Raw genomic sequence first — 22,011 nt, 5'->3', positions numbered from 1 at the left:
GTAAAAGCTTTATACTACAAACTTAGCCTTGTAAACAGTAAAAAAATTATTTACGTCTTGATTTTCATTTTCATATTTACATATATATGTACTCCCTCCGTCCCAAAAAAAGTCGTACGTTTGAGAAAAATTCTTGTCCCAAAAAAAGTCGTACGTTTGGAAGAAAATCGCTAGGAAGAGACGACGTAAAGTAGAAATGCTGTGTATTGGAAATGTCTTATGTACATACTATCCTCCATCTTCAATGGGTAATATGGAGGTCCACCTACGATTGTAAGATAAGAAAACAATGTCTTAAAAACATCTTTCTTTTGAATATTTTTAGTAAGATTTAAGTACCAAAAGGTTGAAGATAAAAGCTTGGCACTTTCGGCGGCGCCCCCGTAAGTCGACCTTGGGATCATTACCCTACTCCTCATTTCCCACCCCCCCTCCCTCCCCTCCAAAAACCATATTGTTTTTTGGGATTGCTCAAAAACACATAGTGCGATTTTTTTCTGAGGAAGAGGAGGGGCGGGGGGAAACGGGGCACATATTGAAAATCCAAAAGTTGACCTACGGGGGGTGGGGGTCGTCCAAAGACATCAAATCTTTATCTCCAACCATTCAGCACCCATATCACAGAACGTAGAAAAAAAGAGCAAGATTGATTTTATTGCCCTTTTTGTGAATTTAGACCCATTGTTATGGCATAACGAAAAGAATTATAAATACCTTCTTTGGTACACTAAATTTTTAAATGAAATTCTAGTTAACAACGTTAATTGCAGTAGAATTTTCAAAAGTTACATATCGACCGGAGCTCTTCGAAAAAAAGTGAAAAAAAATAAATCTTCAAGACACCAGTTCTTTATCTTACCGTGGTAGGTGGACCTCAATATTACTACTGAAGATGGAGAATAGTTCATACGTAAGATATTTACTATTAACTAAAACATTCCGTAAAACAATTCTTTAATAATCCCTAATTTTTCCCCAAACGTACGATTTTTTATTGGGACGGAGGGAGTATAATTTTATGTACTGATACACATTTATGTAATTTGTACACATTTTTGTATACAACGGTACAGTAGAACCAAACGTAAATTGTCAACACCCTTATTTCAATTTTGCAAATTTTGGCATAAACAACAATGAAATCAATTAAAAAAGCATTACTATCTAATTGCGAATTTAAGGATAGACGGAAAATAATCTTAAAGGTACAGATAATCCTAACCGGATTATGTAGGTGAGATTTTTAACGTGAGCTAACTCGGAATGCATGCAAATTCGATTTAGAGCTGAAGTTCGGGGACGCCAATTCGAATCAAATTCGTGAAATTATACAAATTTTATATTTAAACCAAAATATGGATGGAATGACAGAAAAGTGATATATGGGTGAAAATGTAGACCAGAATGTTCTCTATAATTTTGCCGAAGAAGTTGATGTCATTGATTAATCAGAAGCCGAGATAATAGAACTTGTTTGTTTCTGAACTCGTTTTTTCACCCAGAGCGCCCCGAGTGTTCATTTATTGAACTTCAACTATATCAAAGAATTGTTGTATTTTGTGAAACTTTCCATTTAAAACCCTATTTTAAGTGTCTTTTTTGGAAATGTCCTAGACTAGACTACAACACTCTAAAATTTGATTAATTTGCACAATGCCGGTATTGAGAAAAATGAGTTTGAATTTTGATGAATTTTGATGCTCTTCACAGCGCTATCATCAGCGCCACCTGTGCTGACTTTTTTAACTTCCATCTGAAAGTGCTCATCGAGACAAAACCCAAAACCCAATATTTAGGTCAAAATATTAATTAGAACCGGAGATAGAGGCTGGTCAATATTCCAACTTTGACACCTTATAGCTCGGGTCAGGGGTTATCGATCGATTTAAGTTTTTTTTTTGTTTGATAGGTATAGTCTGCGACTATAACATACTAAAATTTCAGCTCGATGCACAAAGAAATTTTTGAGTTATTTAACCTAGAAAATTAAAAAAAAAATCTTCTTTTTAAAGAATAGCGCCCCTAGCGGTAATTTTATGAACTTGCGATGTTATGAATGATCGATGCCATAGGGGCGGAGCCATTGAGAAAACAAAAAAGAGGGGTATTCAAAATTATGGAAGGAGGGGTGTGGGGTGGGGGGTGGGTGGTCAATGCACCAAGTTGCAATTTTTATACGATATATAACCTTTGCCGAAAACCGCAAGTCGATATCTTTTTTAGTTTTTTAGCTATTAACAAGCGCCTGGCAAGTTGGCTTTTTTATATGGAGCTATTTGAAGTCAATTCCTAAATTGATCTCGGACTCAGCTCACAGTGCTCCAAGGAAAAAAATTATTAAAACTAAAATTTTGTATATTTATCCCTCCATACGGAAAGGTATCTTATAATACGGAAACACTTCTCATTTTTTAAATATTTAGCATAACGATTACGAGTGCAGAAAAATTCCCATACGCATTTGTATTTGTAAGAAATTGGCTTCAACTTTGAAGGCCACTCGCCAGGGACTAGGCTATTAAACTCCAAATAGCGGCCGGCCGGGAACGTAACTTAGCCACCCATATATTCGTTATCAGGAAGTGATGAAACACATTTTGGCCAAGTTTGAGCTCGATTGGACGACATAAAATTTTGTTAGGATTATAGTTTGGACGACATAAAATTTTGTTAGGATTATAGTAGGTGAGATTATTAAGAATCTCACCTAATAGGGTAAGTGTGCCAAATTCCGGCCAGCTTGCAATTTCGGCCACCTTTTTTGTTCCTCGAATTTCCATGAACTTTTAGATTTTACGTACTCTAGAGAGTATACAATGCAAAAGAATAACAAAAAATGAAGCTTCGACAAACGAGATGACGTGAAAAAGATAGTGGAATAATTCCCGAAGGGCAAAGAACTATGAGAATGAAGGTGGCCGAAATAGGGCACCAAAGCTATGTCTATATTTTTATTCATTTTAAAATGTATTGAAAATAATTTTAGAGTAAATAAAAATGGTAAACTCTTTACAAGGGTCCAAGAAATACGTTTTAAAAAGAAAGAATAATCAATTTTAATTTAAAATATTACATTTCAAACTTTAGACTTTGACGTTTAAATGCAACTATGCCGAAATTTGGCACACTTACCCTAAACAAATACATTTGATAGATTAAAAAAGTGTTCGCCATTTAAATAAAATTTACTGATTTCATTTCCCTGAAGTCGTACCAAAAATCCTAATCTAATAATAAACTTTGTCTACAAATTAAGAGAAGTAAATTAATTTAGGTGTCTGAAAGAGGCATTTTCTCTACCTGAAAGCGTCTGTAATTGATATTCTTTGAAGTATGTGGGTTCTCATACATTAGCTATTTTTAATAAAATATATTGAATTTAATACGATGGTACAATAAATATAAATTAAAACAACAGAGAATTCTATAAGAACGTTACATGAATGATAAGATTCTGGAATTTAAATGTGTTTCACACATAGAAGGGAATTCCGAATAAATTGCACAGACAAACCGGGTTTTGGGGTAAATTACTAACCTGGGGATCAGGTAAATTGACAAATTCTGCATGACACAGAAAACACCGACGCAGAAGTCGGCAACCGCCAAATTGGCAAGAAAGAAATTTGTGATTGAGCGAAGACGTCTCGACATTGTAACTACGAGAATAACAAGGAGGTTTCCTACAAGCAGGAAAAGTCATAATTATCTTCCCCAATATTTCAGAGATGTATGTCTGCCAAACTCACCGCAGAAACAGCAACAAAACACCATAAGGTAAAGGGTGAACATCACAATTCTAACATCAGTTCGATCAAAGATGAATTCATTGGCAGGTGCAGAAATCTGCACAACCCCATCAAACTCCGACAGGGATGAATTGATGCCGGATCTGTTAGTCTCACTACCATTTCCGAATGTCACAAGGAATGTATCTCTGACCAGTGTCAAATTTTCACTCGCATTCACTGAATTATTCCAGGAATTCTTCATATTCTACGCACCACTAATGTTGATTTGATATGCGGGTTCAGCGAGAAGAAAATACGCTGAATCAGGAGAAAATCCTGTAAAATAGATAAAATTTATTGATTTTCATTGTATTCCATTCACAAATATCACAATTCAACATTTTATTTCAAAAACTTTCCCAGAAAACTCACTCCTCTCACCAAGTAGGGCAAATTCAATTGAAATCTCATTAATAGACTGTCAGAATCAGAAGTCAGAGGGAAAAGTTTAGCGTGTAGGCATTGTAATAGATATCCTGTCTAATATAATTAAATTTACGAGGAAGTTTATATGAGCCAAGGCATATTTGCATAGAATTGATTTTATTTGATATAACACTGAATGTTAAGAGTTTGTTGCCCAATGTATGTTCGAGAAATCAGGTGGAAAAATGATAGAAAATTTTAATTTTAATTTTTCTTTTTGCAAATGAATTATCTGTAATTTGTAGATCTTATTGTTCAAAAAAATTAAAATATTTCATTTTGTATAAGAAATAATTGTTTCCCAAAAATTGATAATTTTTTCATTAAACTTCTGCCTCATGAAAAATGATAAACGTTTGGAAAATAATTATTTTTTATATGAAATGAAGTAAGGTAAAGTACCCTTACTCGACCGAGTTCCTCTATTCGACCGGTGGGTCAATTTTTGAATATTTGATGGTGAATTTCATCAATTTCTATGAATTTGTCACTGATTCGTATTATTTAAAGAATAATTGACCTATTAATGTTAGATCATACACAAAATATTATAGCAAATATAATTAAATTGAATAAATAAATCTACCGGTCGAATAGAGGAACCGGTCGAATAAAGGGTATTTTACCTTATTTAATTTTTTTTAATATACATAAATAATATCTACGGATTACAGGCAACTCAATTGGAAAAAGGAAAATTTAATAAAGCAATATTTTCTATAACTTTTTTTTCATCTGATTTGCTGAACATACATTAGGCAACAAACTTTTGACACCCACTGTACATCATTAAATTATGCTTAACCTATAAGCGGTTTTATAAACAACCAACATTACCTGTAATTCAATACTTTTTAAGAAGCTTCCTTATAATTTAGTTATTATTTTAGATATGCCATGGTTTGACCCCATTTATGAATAATCTATTCTATCTTTTCGATTAAATCAGACCATGAAATTATTTCTTTATTTTACTCGTACTGTGAGTACACCTTTGACCCGTTTGGCTAAAGAAATGCACCTATTTGCCAAATTTCTAAGAGCTTTTATAAAAATTTAAAAAAACAAGTTTTTTTTATCGTTTACACTTTTAGAGATTTCAACTTCATCGAGTTATTTTAGCCGATAGTTATTTTATAAAATCAAAAATTACGAGAGGACTAATTACATATTGCACAATTTCTATGTTGATTTAATAGAATTTAATTTAAATTTTATAAACAACGTAAACATTTTCCAACCTTTATAATTGGATTATTTCACCGTGGTACTTCCATGCAATAGAAGCATAAAAGCCTTCATTAAAGTGTAGCTATGTGTGTTTGGCGGCTTAATTATTCTATGTTATTTAATGCTTCTTCTCTCTGAAATTGTACTTATCATATTACATACCTTGTTAATATGTGAATAGTCAATATAAGCATGATAAGGATAAAAATGGCTGGCTGGCATTGAAAAGGACATTGGCCAGCTAATTTATGAATATGTAATTTGTAAGAGACATACCCCAAATTTTAAAGAAAACAAATTCAGAAATTGACTTTAGAGGATCACATATCATCTGTGTACATTATTTTCATGCGATGTTCGGTTTAGGGTATTTCCGCTCATTTGATTGCAAACAATATACAAGGGTTCTTTCAATATTTGACCAAAAAATTATAAGTCAAGTTCTCGCTCGTAAGGGTTTTCCATGTTTTGCTGACTAGAAATTGTTTTTATGTAAGTTTTTCATGTGTCTTTCTCTGAAAGCCGTAAAAGTGTACAGTAGCTGAGATTCTTTTTCATGCAAATTCGAATGATACTTTAATTTTGGAAAAAAATAAGAGATTATAAAGATCATGGGGCCTACGCTTACCGTTTACCGGTTTTTAACAGATTTGAACCGATTTATAAACGACTCAAAAGAACACTTAACCCTTTAAGAACGAGAGGGTCAAAAAATTGGTGGTCAGAAAAATATCATATTTTATGTAACTAAGAGAAGATCACTAGCGATTAGCAGTGTTCCTCGGATCGTCAGATTATTACCATATTGTTCCACTAATTCAAATGAATTTTTAAAAATTATTAGCTACTTTTTACCATATAACTCTCACAAAAATGCAATGCATTAGTTCAGATTTAATTAATAAAACTAATTTCCGGCAGACAACTGATTACATTCGTGACGATCCGAGGTACAGAGAACAAATTTGCGATTACATCTATTTTTTATTAATTTATTGCTAAAATTTAAAATTCAATTGCATAGAAATAGTTAAATGCGTTAAATGGATCACTTAGTATATAATATATGTTCAATTAAATATCGAGCATGTCTCTTAACATTCCGATCCGGGGTAGTCTTTGCTTATTTATAGGGAAATATAACTTCAGAAGACCATAGAATTTTTTTTTGGACATCGGTGTTTCAATCGTTCTTAAAGGGCTATGATAGAACAAGAGTAGATTTTTTCACATATTTCTAATGAAAATTGAGTTTTAACATGAAGAAATTTGGATAGACAAAATAATTGTGTATCTAAATAAAACAATTGTAAGGAGCAGCTTCATTTAAAAATAGGCGAAAAAATCGTATAACAATCTAGCCTCACAGCCAGCCCCACCTTCCCCTAATACAATTGTTTTTTGAATAAAAATTGCTTATTGGTTCATAACCGATTTGATTCGATTAATAAATAACTCAAGAGACCGACTGAAATAGCTTAAAAAGTAATGCAATTGATTTACGGATACAAATTAACTATGGATTCAAACCGGTTCATGGGCACTTGGAACTAGTTTAGACTTTAGACTCATTATGAATTCTAATAAATTTCCAAGTAGCTCGTATGTGATACCATTCGATTGAGAAATACGCTCTCTAGAGACTTTTGTATCTTTAAATTTAAAAACCGGTATTATTATATAATGATTCAACGGTGATTTGATATAAGGACGAAATTAAAGTTGGTAAATTTCATGAATTTCCGCCTAAAGTAGGTGGCGACTGCTGTGAAATTTCTGAAATTTTACCATCTCTAGACGAAATGCTCGCCTAGGCTGTTTCTAATGGTGTCTACACACTAGAAGCAATTTTCATCAAAAATTGGCTTTTTTAAAAAAAAAATTTGACGTTTCTGCCTACAAGGATAGGGGAAATTTTCTGTAAAAAGGCATTTTTAAAAGAAATTTCTCATAGTGTGTAGAGGCCATAAAACATATCCAAAAATGAAGAAAAACCTGACTACGCACTTTCAAGCAATCCCAAAGTAACATGGAAAACATACAGTTAAGTTCCTCGAATTCGGGCGTTTGGAAGGTATAAATAACATTTCTCAATCCTGAAATTCGAGCGTCATTTTTAAACAAAATGAAGGACATTATGGGAGATTATGTACTTTGAATTAAAAAAATCTATTTAGAGGTTTCTATACAGATAATAGGACACGTTTTTTAACTACTTGCTTCTTGAGAGATTCCTTTTGGATTTTCTAAGACTCTTTTGTTGATTCTCTAACATTGAACCTCATTGCCCTTATTGTCACTGACTATTATAGATTATTCATTCTCTAAACTCAAGTTCCTGTATTTTTTCACAAACAATAAAACAATTTCACCAAAAAATAAAGAAAAACAGCCTTTTTTCGTACCGTAAGTGCGGATGACTTTGCCCTTGCGGGTGACTTTAACACCCCTTGTTCGTAAGCTTTTCTTAATTTTTAGAACTTAAGGATATGTTTAGCGATCCGGTCTACCACGTCTGATCAGTAAAAAATATAAAAAACGCATAGGGGAAACTGGGGCACCACCACACATGGGATACCACCAAACACTGCGATTTTTTAATCGGATATTCGACTTCAGAGGATAAGACCTATAGAAATTTATAGGCACTATAGGGATGCTTGTCCACTGAAGAAATGGTCGATATAGTCCAAGTAGTTTAGAAATAAAAATTAGTGTTTGGTGATACCCCGTGTTTGGTGGTGCCCCAGTTTCCCCTAACCAGGAGGGCTCTAGACTCAGTCCTGTAGATTGTACCGAATTATAAAAATACATGTATCGCCTGAAAAACTATTTCTGATCACATTCATTTTATTCTATTTTCATTCAAATACCTGTTCCCTATTATTTTTCTAAGGTTTAACCCCCAACCCCTTTATTTTAGATCTCAAATATTCATTTTGTGGCATATGTTAAGCTTTAATTTGAGATATGATACTAATTTATTTATTTTTGTGTACGTCTTCAGTTGTAAATAAGGATCGGTTTCCAATAACTGCTATTGGTTAGTCTCCAAGTCTAAATCTTTGGTAAGAAAAGTGGGGTAAGGAGCGAATAAAAACAACATTAAAATGTTGTGTTCCAATTCTTCAATGAGTGCAATAATTAGTAAACCAGATTATTATTTACAAATCAGGTGAAGTTTAGGAAATAATAACAAATGTTTTGTTAATATAAACATATCATATGTGTGAAACTGTGTGATATTGTACTGATCTTTATTTAAAATGAATTTTAAACTTAGATTCTATATATAGATATTTTGGCATTTTGAGGTCAACAATTACATAAATTCAATCATATATATTCTTTGCTTTGCTAATTTAGAGACTACATAAAATTGTAAATTTATTTCTGAAATTTTCACGCCAGACTTCATTGAATCTCTCATATTTTCGACCCCATCAATCTCAATGAATAATATTTCACGTCAAAAGTAAGACCATGTAAAATTGTAAATAAATTTAAATTCAAAGGTTGTTCAAGAAACAATTTATCGCTCTATAGGCCATTACTTTATACTCAGTGAAAGGAACATTTCTATGTGAAGTACCCCAAATTAACCCTATATCAAGCTTGAATCAGAGATACCAAACAAAATGATCAGTTCAAGAGGAAAAGTTTTCAAAATGCCAACCACAATTCAATTTCAAAACCTTCTTTTCCCCTTTCTCGCTCAAAAAATAGATACTACGCTTATTTTACATGTAAATTTGGTTTTGTGGGGTTGAAAATTTTTTATTTCCATTTTTAGGAAAAGCACACTGGAGATAAAATTAAAATTTATATCATTCACTTTTGAACCGAGAATTCCTTAGAAAAGTTTATGAATCTCTTGAGTCATTTCATATTTTTCAATTTGTATTTTTTACAACAATCTCACAAATACGTTATCATCACAACAATGCTTAAAAGCCCTGTCATATATGTACGAAAAGCAATTCATATTTTTTTAATATATCAGAGTATTTTATTGTTCCTCATACATGCAGACAATTAAATAGACGTAAAATTCTTAAAAGAAAGGGGATACAATATGAAACTACACAGTAAAAAAAGATTACAAGGATAATCGTTGGTTTGCTCTTTACCACGATTGTTCTCGTAAATTTACTCAAATATGTATTTCAGCAAAACGCGTAATCTGAAATTGTGTAATTTAAATTTTATGTAATGGTAAACATTACATAAAATGTGTGTAAATTTTTTTTACATATTACGTGTAAAATTACACAGTTTTTAGACAAAATGTGTACAAGTTACACAGTTTTCAGACAAAAATGTGTACAAATTACACAGTTTCAGACAAAATGTGTACAAATTACACAAATGTGTATCTCTTCACACGATTACAAGTTTATGTAAAATTTACAATCAAAATCATGATAAAGTAGCTGAATTTTTTTTACTGTGTAGGTTATATCATATACTCGTACGGCTATAATTAAATTTTCAATATAATCTAATTTCATTTTGAAGAGAATCTCTAGGGAAATCACTTATGGCATGATACAATCAATTGTGAATCCAATGCACTGAGAACTAAAAACAAAAGATGATTTGACACATCTTATACATATTTTATATTTTTCAAATTGCAATGCAATATCCGCTGATTGCAATAAAGATTCGAAAAAATAAATGATGGAGTACATGGACCTCTCTGATATTCGGCTGATTAGGACTGAAAATGACAGACAAAAATCCATGCGACACAGGCGTTTTTTTTTTTATTTTCTTGTGTGTTTGACATCTGTCATTTGAGGAGCTGAATACCGGAGAAATCTGTGTATTTTTCACGCATTCTGAGTTGGAAAAGCACCCCGAGTAGCACGCATTTCGAGGTCACATGTAAAGAATCTCAGCTACCATAAAGCATATCTGGGCTTTTTTTTAGAAATAATGTTCATTCATATTTTGAGATAATTGGTAAGTAATCTAAAAATACTTCTTTAAAAATGTTTTCTTTCCGCTTTTCTGTATACATATTTTAGTACGATACATATCTCATTTACAAATTTTCTCAGAATACAATTCTTACTCTCATAAGATTTTCATGTGTTCGGGGTGGTGAAGCTTCTTGAAGCTTTGATGATCTTGATATACGATTCGCATATTTCTAAAGGAAAATGTGCTTTAACGAAATATAATTTAGCCCTACTAAACATTTGTGGAACAGAATGTTACAGTTGTAGGCAGTGGCGAATAGAGGGTGAAAGGCCTAGTCAGAAATTGATTAAGGAGGGCCCCGGGATGGGATTCCAAGAATAAAATTGAATGAGGTTCCCATCATTCAGGATTAATAAAAGGTTCTATAGTAGTGTCAAGGGTGTAGCCAAGATTTTAATAAGAGGAGTGACCAAATTGGATGATTATTTCTAAAAGAAACCTTTTTACGAACGCAAAAAATAGTTTTCTAGACAATTTGCAAAAATAAGTCCAATTTTGACGATTTTGAGCACATTTAAAATTAACAAAATCCTTATTAACGACCTTTAGGAAAACAAAATTCACTTATAGGAACTGTTTTTCGAGGAAACTGTCTTTTTATTCTTTTTCCTGCGCATATTCTAACGGATTTAGACAAAGTGGTAGAAAAAAAGTTGTCATGGATTTGAAAAGCTTTTTATTTTACAAAATTGCATTTGAAGCCTTCGAAAATAATGTACCAAAACGATGTTCTTAGACCAAAAAGGCTTTTAGATTCTTTATCGACATAAATCTTATTTTATAATCCAATTTTGGTAATTTTAAGTGGTTAAAATAACTCTAAAACAGTCTTTAAATAGTTTTTCAACAGTAAATATTAGCCAGATTTAGTTTTTCTTTATTGAAACTCCTTTAGGAAAATTTTAGCAAGCTTTCCGTTTAAAATACACCATCAATCAAATTCAGCAACATTTTTTATGATCTCAAATTTATTTGTAAGACGAGAACACTTCCTCAAAAAAGTTTAACGTGTAAAGTATTTTCAAAATAGGTTTTTACTGGGTGGAAATTCTGCTAAAGAGAGGAAAGTGCTTTTTAATACACTGAGAGAAATCCGAAAAAGTTAAAATAACATTCCGGAAATGATAATTTTACCCTGCATTATTGACCTAAAATCGGTGTAAATATTACGCTTTTTAGGTGTATTAGGGGTTAAAGTTACCATATTTCATGTAAATCCTACCATTTAAAAGGTGTAAAATTAACATTAAAAAATTTTGATATATTTTTACACCTATAAAGTGTTAAATTTATGAGGAAAAAAGTTAATCGCACCCCCAGTTTTTTCTCAGTGTATGTTTGACATTAAAAATTTAATTTATATTCAAACTTTAGGTGGCGATCGTAAGCTAAAAGCTTGCTAAACCCACCAATAAGAAGTTTTTTTTAGGAAAATCCAGGTAATTGATCAAAAATACAATATATATATATATAAGCTTTTTACGATAAGCTTTTATATTGGCTTTTTAGTTAAAAGAGGACATTGTAGCTTCTTTTAAGAAAAGCTCATTTTGAAAACCTAAAAAATCATGCTATACACAATTATTTTAATATATTTCATCGATTTTTTCTTTTAATAGATTTTTAATCCGGGATTTTTAAACAGCTCCTAGATCCAGCAAAAGACAGTTGAAAACATTGAAACTACCTTGGGTGAAAATGTCCTTGAGGTGAGCTAAATGTTCTTTAATTATTTTTCATTTTATATTTTTATTTATTTTTTTAATATCGTGTAAGAACGGCAATGGCCCCTCCTTGCCCCCGTTCGCTATACACCTGTTCAGCATTTAATTAGAATCGAATAATAAATTCGAAGTTTAAAACTTGCAATATTCAAGGGAGCCGGATGGATAAAATTAAGTGACGTACAAAGCGTGCTTGTAACTCGGCTAGTGATGTGTAAGGTCCTAATTCATATCTGTTATTTATTTATTTAATTACTTATTTTTACCAGTTGATATAGGAAAAAAAATTTTTTTTTTATTGATCGACGATTTGGTATTTTTGAATACATGGATGAATGTATTTCGGTTCTCTGAACATTTGATTTTGGTCAAAATAGGCCTCAAGGCCTAAGACCTTGGTAAGGGGGGTAGGTAAGGGGGAAACAAAAAAAAACAAAAAATAACAAAACGTGCAAAATATTGTACTTGGGATAGATACTCCGTAAGAATTGCCTCTTTGCTAGTCCCTATATCCTCCACTAGTTGTAAGGTTCAGCTTCCTTTATAAACACGCAAAAAGTCGTATAATAGTATAGTCCCACAGCTCAAAATAGTCCCACCTCCCCTTATGATATACTTAAAATGTTTTGGATTATAGCCCACGTTTTAATATAGTTTTATGATCTTAAGAGGTTTTAGAGTAAAGTAGCCTATAAGTTAAGTTTTATTTTTCCCCTTTTTATATGAGTATGCACTTTATGAATGAAAGATATGGCACAAAAAAAACTCGCACATGCCTTAGATATAAATTCTGTTTGAAGTAACAGTTCCTGACTAAAGCTCTCTCATGTCTCAGATAGAATTTTTTTTTAGGGTAAGATGGGGTAATTAAAATTATGTCTAATTTGGAACTTTGAGATTTTCTAACAATTTTAGATGGCAAAATTAAAAAACAAACAGCGAAGAAGAATTCTTGAGTGTAAAGTCTTGTACATCTTCGTGGCTTTCTTTTTCTCTTTGACCATCTGAAACATTGAGAATATCCCAAAAAATCCAAAATGTACATGATTCCAAAGTACCTCATCTTACTCTATAATTTTCCATTAAAATATCTTTATCAAAGCTAATACAGGAAAGTTATTCATGAGCCAATTTGATAACTACAATTAGATTTGATAATATAACTGACGCAGTTTAAATTCTGTTCTCATACCATTTTATATGGTCGAATGTTGTTGTAACACACTAACTTTATAAATTAATATTCATTCGAAATTAAATTAAGACAGATGCGAACAAATTGCTGTTAACTTTATTGTATTATTATTTTTAACTTTTTTGTAACTATTATATACCAGGTTAATAAAGGCCCGGTCAATATTTATTTAACTTACTTTAAGTTCCCCTTTCAACGCAGATTTTGTTGTAAATCTTAATTTGTTTAAATTATATATATATTTAAAATTTTTTCCAGTAGCAAAATATCAAATGGATTATCTTTACCAAATAAGATATGAACAAGAAGCTTCTTCAAAATTTTAGCTTACAATGTGTCTAAAAAATGCAAAAATCAATAAAGTATATAAAGGTATAAGATTCCCTTTAAATTTTATCGAATTTCTGTTTCATTAAAACATATCATTGTAAGTGGTGCTGTGCGGAGAGAGATAAAATTTCAGTGTATTATTAAATCTTCAATTTATAATATGATATATTCAAAAAGAGAAAAACAATATGTATTATTTTCAGTCATGCCTGACTTTTTTGAGAGTTGAAATATCAAAGGAAAATGAGGAAAAATCTTTGTTTTTTGTTTGAACCAAAATGCTAAAATAACATACACGAGCACAAGCAAATGATTTAATAATCTGCCTTAGCAAAAGCTCCTGAGCAGACAAAAGATTATCTCCTATGGTTATTCAATGGCAAATGAAATATAATGGCAAAGAATTTAATCTCTCTGACATTAGTGGCTTGGATCACCATTTGTCCACCGAAGATTGTCTCAGTAAAGCAATGATTTTTTTTCCCTTCTAATGATTGTGGGCGAGGATATTCAAAAAGAGAAAAAAAGATCATAGAGAGTTTTTCTCATTTTTCCTTTTTCCCATTTTCCTTTAAATATGTCAGCATAAGAACATTCTATTGAGTCTATTCTTCTAACTAGAGGGTAGACCTCAAATTTCCAACGATAGAAAGCAGTTTGGGCATAGCACAAAGAGGAGCAGAATGTTGAAAAGGCTTTTAATGATTATTTAGTGAATCGTCTTAAAACATTTTATTCACACCACGTAATTTCAATGATTGCTATTTTAGAAAATTCCATGTCTGTACTGCAGATTAAAATGTTGAGAGATAAATGTATCCTTATGTAGATTTAGATTCAAGGCTAATACTGAATAAGTAATTTTGTTTTGTAATTAAATTCCCATAAAGTTATTGTCAATTTCAGTCGCGGAGTGGATTGGACGTGTGCTTCAAATAGGAATCTTTTGTGATATGAAAATTAGAGTCTAATGGCAAAGGAATTGTCTCAGTTTATTTTGAGATATACTTGTTGTTTTACCCCTGAAATTGTCATGGAAATTGTACATGTTTTTTTTTACATTTGACAAAGGATCGTCATCAACCACTTCATAAATTGTTCAAATGTTAATACAACCAATTGCTTTATTGTAACTTAGAAAAGAAACAAACTCATTAGTAATAATTATCGGGGTCGATTATACGTTTTCTTTTTAATCACATAATTTAGAATTTTATAGATTCATAATAATTGTGTTACCAGGGTACTCAATGGATCAATTAGTAGCGCACTCGTTCCATATGATGCAAGTGTCTTGAGATCGAATCCCATTTTGGAATTTTGTGGAGATAAAGGTGTTCCAATTACACCCAATGAGTTTCACTGCACTCACGGGGCATAGGACTGACAACCCCATCCTATTATAAGAAAAAAATAATATTCCGCCTGTCCCAAAAATGTCGTACGTTTGAAAGAAAATCACTTTGAAGAGACGGTGTAAAGTCAAAATTTGGTGTATTGTAAATATCTTTTATACATATTGCAACCTATGTATGTATGTATGTATATAACCTAACCTACATATGTATTACAACCTACATATTGCCATCTTCAGTGGCAATATGGAGGTCCGCCCACGATGGTATGATAAGAAAAACCAGTGATAAGCCCAGATAAGCTTATGGTAGCTGAGATTCTTTACAGGTGACCTCGAAATGCGTGCAACTCGGGGTGCTTGCAACTCGGAATGCGTGAAAATTCGATTGTGAGGGTGAAGAATTACGAAAATTTTTCAAATTCTGACAATTATAACCGGATATATGGCGATTTGAAAATTGAATTTTTGACCCTTTCTAGCTCGGGTCAGGGGGGTCAGGGTTTCTTAAGTTTGGTATTGGTCGAAAGCACTTAGGCTCAGCTATAACATACTAAAATTTGAGATCGATCTATGCCATAGGAGGTGAAAGCTGTCTATACACTAGGAAAAATATGGATGAGTGGCCCTTCAATAATACTATTGATAAAAAGCTTCAATTATTGAAGAGAATTATTGAAGAAAATGCCTCCACACAGGAACTAATACGTTTCAATATTGACAGTTCGTGTCATCTCTCAAGTTTTCTTGCGGCTTGAGATTATTTTTCGTGAAAATTTATTATTTGGCTGCTGGAAAAGCGTGGAAAGTGTTTGTTGAAGTTCATTGAGATAGTGTTTAGTGAATATTAGTGGAAAATTGTCCAAAAGTGCGAAGGAGAAGTGTTTTCGAGAGATGTTTTTTGTAGTGGGATTCAACCAAGTTTTACAAGAAGTTTTCACTCGTTTTTTTTTTTAATTATTGGTAGTAAACCTCTTGTGCATCACTGTAGAGTTATTTAATACCATAATCCAATTTCCAAAATGATCCGACACATATCCGGACGACAATAAAGTTTTACAGAACTTCGAGACATAAAACATAACCTCAAACTTTGCTCAAAATAAATTTCTGAAAAGTGTACAGCAGCAGGAAAATTCTGTAATTCACAAGAGTGAAAAGCATCAGTGCGATGTTTTTGTCGTTCTAGAGAAGTGGTGCAGCAGTTTGAATTGCTGACTGAGGGATTTGCTAGCTGTGCTAGTTTCCTTGATGGAGGTATTGAAGTGCTGAAAACCGAAGATTGTAACAATCTGACAGCAGCTGCCGGAGCCGGACGGGTGGATGCTGCGAGTCCAGTGTCGGCTGAGAAGTTAGCCCACATCGTCCTGATGATGAAAAAACGCGAAGTTTTTCCCTGATGAGGCAGCTGAGGGACATGTGGCTGCTGTGAGTCCAGCCTCGGCTGAGAAGTTATCCTTGATCACCCTGATGATGCAAAGACTGCGAAGTTGTCCCTGATAACACTGTAGAAAGTGCCAGTGGGATGCAGGATCCAACAGTTGGTGGTTTAAATACATCCGGATGTCTTTAGTTCCACATCCAATAAACATTCTCTTCATTTAGAAGTTGAGGGACCCTCATATCCGGCTGTTGGATTATATATATTCACAAGCAGGGACTGTTCTGACTTGTAAGTGCTTCTGCTGCCCAAAGGTTCATGGATACACTCAGAAGCTCTTCCTGAGATTCACAGAAGGGAGTTGCAGACAGATTATGGATACGACTCTGCTCCAGAAGTACAGAAAAATCTCAGAGAAACAAAAAATTATTATTATTATAAATTATTGTTATAATTTTTTATTAAAAAAATAAAATTAACAAAAAAATAAACAAAAATCTGTTTCTTTTTTCCAATATTGTGTCACTTCAACTGTGGCTCCCAGTCTCTTTGCTTGATAAGATCTCGCGCCTTATCTATTCCATGATATTTTCCATGTCTGTCAGCCAGTGTTCAGGTTTATATTGAAGAGATCCACGGGTTGTGTTCCAACTAAAAAACTCACGGGACCTGCTAATGCAATAGAATGTCTCATTTCCATCCCAATTCAATTCTTTATCTTGATCTGTTCTCCAGCTGGATGCTGGGATTGAGATCTGCTTTGTCTCAGAAGCCTCAATCCATGTCCAGATGCTCAATTTACCCCCAATTTATATCTGAACAAAAACTTTCACCAAAACTGGGGTAAATTCCACTAGGAAGTCACATTCCCTGAAACACACTTTTTTTCTTTTTGAACTTGCACCAAAATCGACAAATAACATTTTTCGAATATTCTGCAACACAAAATATTCGAATTTGCGTGAAAACGAAAATTAATATATTGAAGAAAATATCTAATGAACTTGATATCGACCATTTCTTCCATATTCCACTTCAATAATATTATGGAAGAATAATATTGATGATATTTGTCTCAATGTGTAGGGGTAAACAATATTGGAAGACAATATGGAAGAAAAGTCATCCATATTGAAACGAGTATTGAAGAAATTGCCTCCACATTAGACAAATTTTCTTCAATAATCCAAATTCATGTCCATATGTTTTGCTAATGTGTAGGCAATTTTCATCAATATTAAATATTTATTGGAAATATTGATGAAATTTTCTCCTAATGTATAGACAGCTCTGAGAAAACAAATTTTGGGGGTGTTCCAAATTGGTGGAAGGAAGGGGTAGAGTTGAATATGACATCATCTACTTCTAGCCGCCCATCGACATTTAACCTTTGCCGAAAACTGCTCTTCCGTCCCCTCTCCTGAAGTGGTCATACAACGGACGGACGAACGGGACGGGACGTCTACGAAAATCGTTTCGTGATCTATGAGTGTCAAAACGTGTAAATCCAAAATTTGGGCCCAATCTGACGAGGTTGGATTTAGAGATCGACTTGGATTTCATGTAGGACCACAAAAGCGGAGATTGTAAAGAATCTCAGTTAACGGTGTCTTAAAACTTCTTTCCTTTCAATATTTTCATAAGGATTAGAGATAGAGAATTGGGACCTTCGGGGGTCCCCCATAAATCGACCTTAGGATCAATGACATACTCCTCCTTTCCCCCTACCCCACCATTTACCTATCAAAATATTGTTTTTTGCGATTGCTCGTAAACACGTCGTGCGATTTTCTTTTTCATTTTTGGATATATTTTAGAAATTACCCAGGCGGACATTTAGTCCGTTTGCGTACATAAGAATTATTTCTAATAACGATTTTTCAAGGTCAATAGTTTAAAAGGCTCTAGAAAACGTATTTCTCATCATCAATGGTATCATCTTTGGTGTTGTCGGAAAGGTCTTAGAATTTCTCACAAGTCTGAACCAATCCTTTTAAAACTTTGACCTTTAGAAACCGTTATTAGGAATGATTCAACGGTATTTTCATATGAGGATGAAATGTTCGCCTGGATAATTTCTAAAACTTATCCAAAAATGAAAAAATCGTACGCTGCGATTATGAGTAATCCCACAAAACATTGATTTGGTGGCATATTTATAATCTTCAGGCTGACTTACAAGGGATTCGATATCTCTAACCATTCAACATCTAGATCATAGAACATAAAGAAAAAGAGAAAGATTGGTTTTATTGCTCTTTTTGTGAATCTAGAGCCATAGTTATGGCATAACGAAAAGTTTAAAAGAAATTATAGTGAATAACGTTAATTGCAGTAGAATTTTCAAAAGTTACATATCCACCGGAGCTCTCCAAGAAAAAGTGATAAAAAGAAATCTTTAAGACACTAGTTCCTTATCTTATCATCGTAGGTGGACCTCAATATTCTCACTGAAGATGGAGAATATACATACTTAAGATATTTACTATTAACAAAAACATTCTGTAATAACCATTTCTTAATCCCCGACTTTTCCCCAAACGCTTGATTTTTTTTGGAACAGAGGCAGTAGTAGATGTACCGAACTCATTTTGCGGGAAGGCCTAAATTCCTCTAGAGAACTTTGTGTCACCAGTATTATTATTTTATTATTTATTATCATTATTAATAATAGACAATAGTTAACAAACAAAGCAGCGCATATTTGATCTAGATTGGATAAATCTAACGATGTTAATTTCATCTTCAAATTTAAGCTTCAAAAGACTCAAGACTTTTTCTTGACCCTCCTTACTAGAAAAGCTCTTATAAGCAATATAACCTTAACTGCACTTAATCTGTAGAATTTTTGTGGTAAATGAGTTAGTTTAACATTCTCTTTGGAGTTCAAGTAAATAATATAATTACAAGATATAATTTGCTAATTATGTTTCATTGAATATATGATTAGATTTTAAAATATTTGTTTAAAGCAAATATTTAAATGACCAGACGAGCAACAAACTGAATATTTATGCACCAAACTCATTTGTAAATTTAATAAGTAAAGTTGAATGATATTGGCTTAGTAAACGCAAATATTTCACTCATAGCATTTTATTGTTTGTAGAACAATATTAAATTTATTTGCACAAACTGAAAGAATTCTATTTTCACAACTACTTTTTGCAATTGCATTATAAATCTACATCTACAAATGCCAACCTATCAGGAAGTTTTGGTTCTTATCATCAAATTGCACGTAAACCCAATTTATTTAATTGAAAATTATAAGACTATCAAATTAACTCAAAAAATGTATTTTTGGTTTTATTTTTTACACACAACTACAGTCAAGTTTGCTAATCCGGGCGCTTCGCTATCTGGATCGTTTATGACTAATCTACTTAAAATAATATTTTTATTTTTATTTCCGTAATATAGTCACTACAGTAACATAATATAACTATTCAAGTTTGAGAAAAAGCAAAAATAATATTTTTATCCATTAAATAAGTGAGTGTAATCGACTCATTTCAATCTTGTGCCAGCTGGGTTCTTCACTAAACATTTTCTAGCAGTGATATTAGGTGAGATTCTTAACAATCTCACCTACTATAATCCTAACAAAATTTCATGTCGTCCGATCGAGCTCAAATTTGGCCAAAACGTGTTTCAGCACTTCCTGATCACGAATATATATGTGGCTAATTTACGTTCCCGGCCGGCCGCTCTTTGGAGCTTAATAGCTCCTAAACTAAAAAAGATATCGACTTGCGGTTTTCGGCAAAGGTTATATATCGGGTGAAAATTGCAACTTGGTGCATAGACCCCCCACCCCCCACCCCTCCTTCCGCCATTTTGAAGACCCCCCTTTTTTTGTTTTCTCAATAGCTCCGCCCCTATGGCATTCAGCGGACTCAAATTTTAGTATGTTATAGCTGGGCCTTAGAGCTTTCCATCAATACCAAACTTAAGGTCCCCCGACCCCCCTGACCCGAGCTATAAGGGTCCAAAAAAAATTTCTTAAAATGGCCATTACTCCGGTTCTAATTGTCAGAATTTAAAAAGTGAGGGCTTTTTGGAAAGCTCTCGTGAAATGCCACTTCCCCTTCTAACATCGCAAGTTCATAAAACCACCGCTAGGGGCGCTTTTTTTAAAAAGAAAATTTTTAAATCTTAAAAGTTAAATAACTCAAAAATTCCATTGTGCATCGGGCTGAAAATTTAGTATGTTGTAGCCGTTGATTATACCTATCAAACAAAAAAAACCTTAAGTCGATCTAAAACCCCTGACCCGAGCTATAAGGGGTCAAAGTTCGAACATTGACCGGCCTCTATCTCCGGTTCTAATTAACATAGCGACCTAAATTTTACCTTTTTGGTTTCGTCTCGATGAGCACTTTCAGGTGGAAGTTCAAAAAGTCACCACAGGTGGCGCTGTGATAGCGTCAAAATTCATCGAAATTCAAAGTCACTTTTCTCAAAAACGGCATTGTGCAAGTTAATGAAATTTTAGTATGTTGTAGTCCAGTCTAGGACGTTTCCAAAATGGTGCGTATGCGCGCTGTGGTTTCAATAGAACCGGAGATATGAGGGGTCAAAGTTCACGAAATTCAAAAAATAATATCTCCGGTTCTATGTGACCGATTTTGATGAATGAGGGCTTAAACGAAAGATCTCACCAAATGCTACAACTTTCTAGAATATTTGAACTTCGTGGGACCAACACCAGGGGCGCCACAGTCGAAAAACCATTTTCAATATCACATAACCTCAATTATCTCGACTATCGCTGAACCGATTTTGATGATTACTTCGACATAATTATAGAGGACATTTGTCTCTACATTTCGTCCATACATCATTTTCCGCTCAGACTACGCTATCACTCCGATTTTGCCGTTTAAGTGTGAAAAAATTGATTTTTCCCATAATAACGCTTTGAAATCACTCAGATGCCAATTTGACTGCCTCTACTCCACAAAGACACTTAAAATATGGTTTTAAATGGAAAGTCCCACAAAATACAACAATTCTTTGATATAGTTGAAGTTCATCAAATGAACACTTGGGGCGCTCTGGTCGAAAAAACGAGTTCAGAAACAAACAACCTCGATTATCTCGGCTTCTAATTAATCGATGAGATCAAGTTCTACGGCAAAATTATAGAGTACATTCTGGTCTACATTTCACCCATATATCACTTTTGTGCCAGTTCATCCCAATCCTTGATATTTTGGTTTAAATACAAAATCTGTATAATTTCACGAATTTGATTCAAGATATCTGAATGGCGACTCACAATTTCAGCTCTAAATCGAATTTGCATGCACTCCGAGTTAGCTCACGTTAAGAATCTCACCTACATAAGCCGGTTAGGATTATCTGTCCCTTTTCGTTAATGACAGCTGGATGATTGAAAACATTTATTGTTTTTTTCCTTGTGAAAAAGTATTTTAAATCCAAAGGTTTAATTAAAAGTGACTGACTAATAATACTGACTTATTTCAGTATTATTATTATTTTATAAATTTTCTTTAATATTTTTGATATTTTTTTTTATATTATGTATCTAAATGAAACAGTGAATAATTCTATGGATTTAGAAG

At 32.9% G+C, this 22,011-nt stretch overlaps 2 protein-coding genes across 4 annotated transcripts in view; one reads left to right on the top strand and one right to left on the bottom strand.

The window, feature by feature from the left end:
• LOC129806913 (trissin receptor) overlaps window positions 1-22,011 on the bottom strand; it is a 57,846-nt gene that overhangs the window by 29,123 nt on the left and 6,712 nt on the right. For all 3 annotated transcript variants that reach the window (XM_055855767.1, XM_055855765.1, XM_055855766.1), the window contains exons 2-3: window positions 3,750-4,067; window positions 3,539-3,683 (exon numbers count right to left, since the gene is read on the bottom strand). In XM_055855767.1, the coding sequence (XP_055711742.1) occupies window positions 3,539-3,683; window positions 3,750-3,993 (389 nt within the window). In that variant the 5' untranslated portion in view covers window positions 3,994-4,067. The remainder of the gene's footprint in view (window positions 1-3,538; window positions 3,684-3,749; window positions 4,068-22,011) is intronic.
• The window catches only part of LOC129806943 (peptidyl-prolyl cis-trans isomerase-like), a 170,171-nt gene continuing 151,928 nt past the window's right edge, over window positions 3,769-22,011 (top strand). The window contains exon 1 of the mRNA XM_055855822.1: window positions 3,769-3,777. The gene's annotated coding sequence lies outside the window, so the exon portion shown is untranslated. The remainder of the gene's footprint in view (window positions 3,778-22,011) is intronic.

This window comes from Phlebotomus papatasi, chromosome 3 (assembly GCF_024763615.1).
Source record: "Phlebotomus papatasi isolate M1 chromosome 3, Ppap_2.1, whole genome shotgun sequence".
Taxonomy (NCBI): Eukaryota; Metazoa; Arthropoda; class Insecta; order Diptera; family Psychodidae; genus Phlebotomus; species Phlebotomus papatasi.
This window is presented reverse-complemented; position numbering and strand designations above follow the sequence as displayed.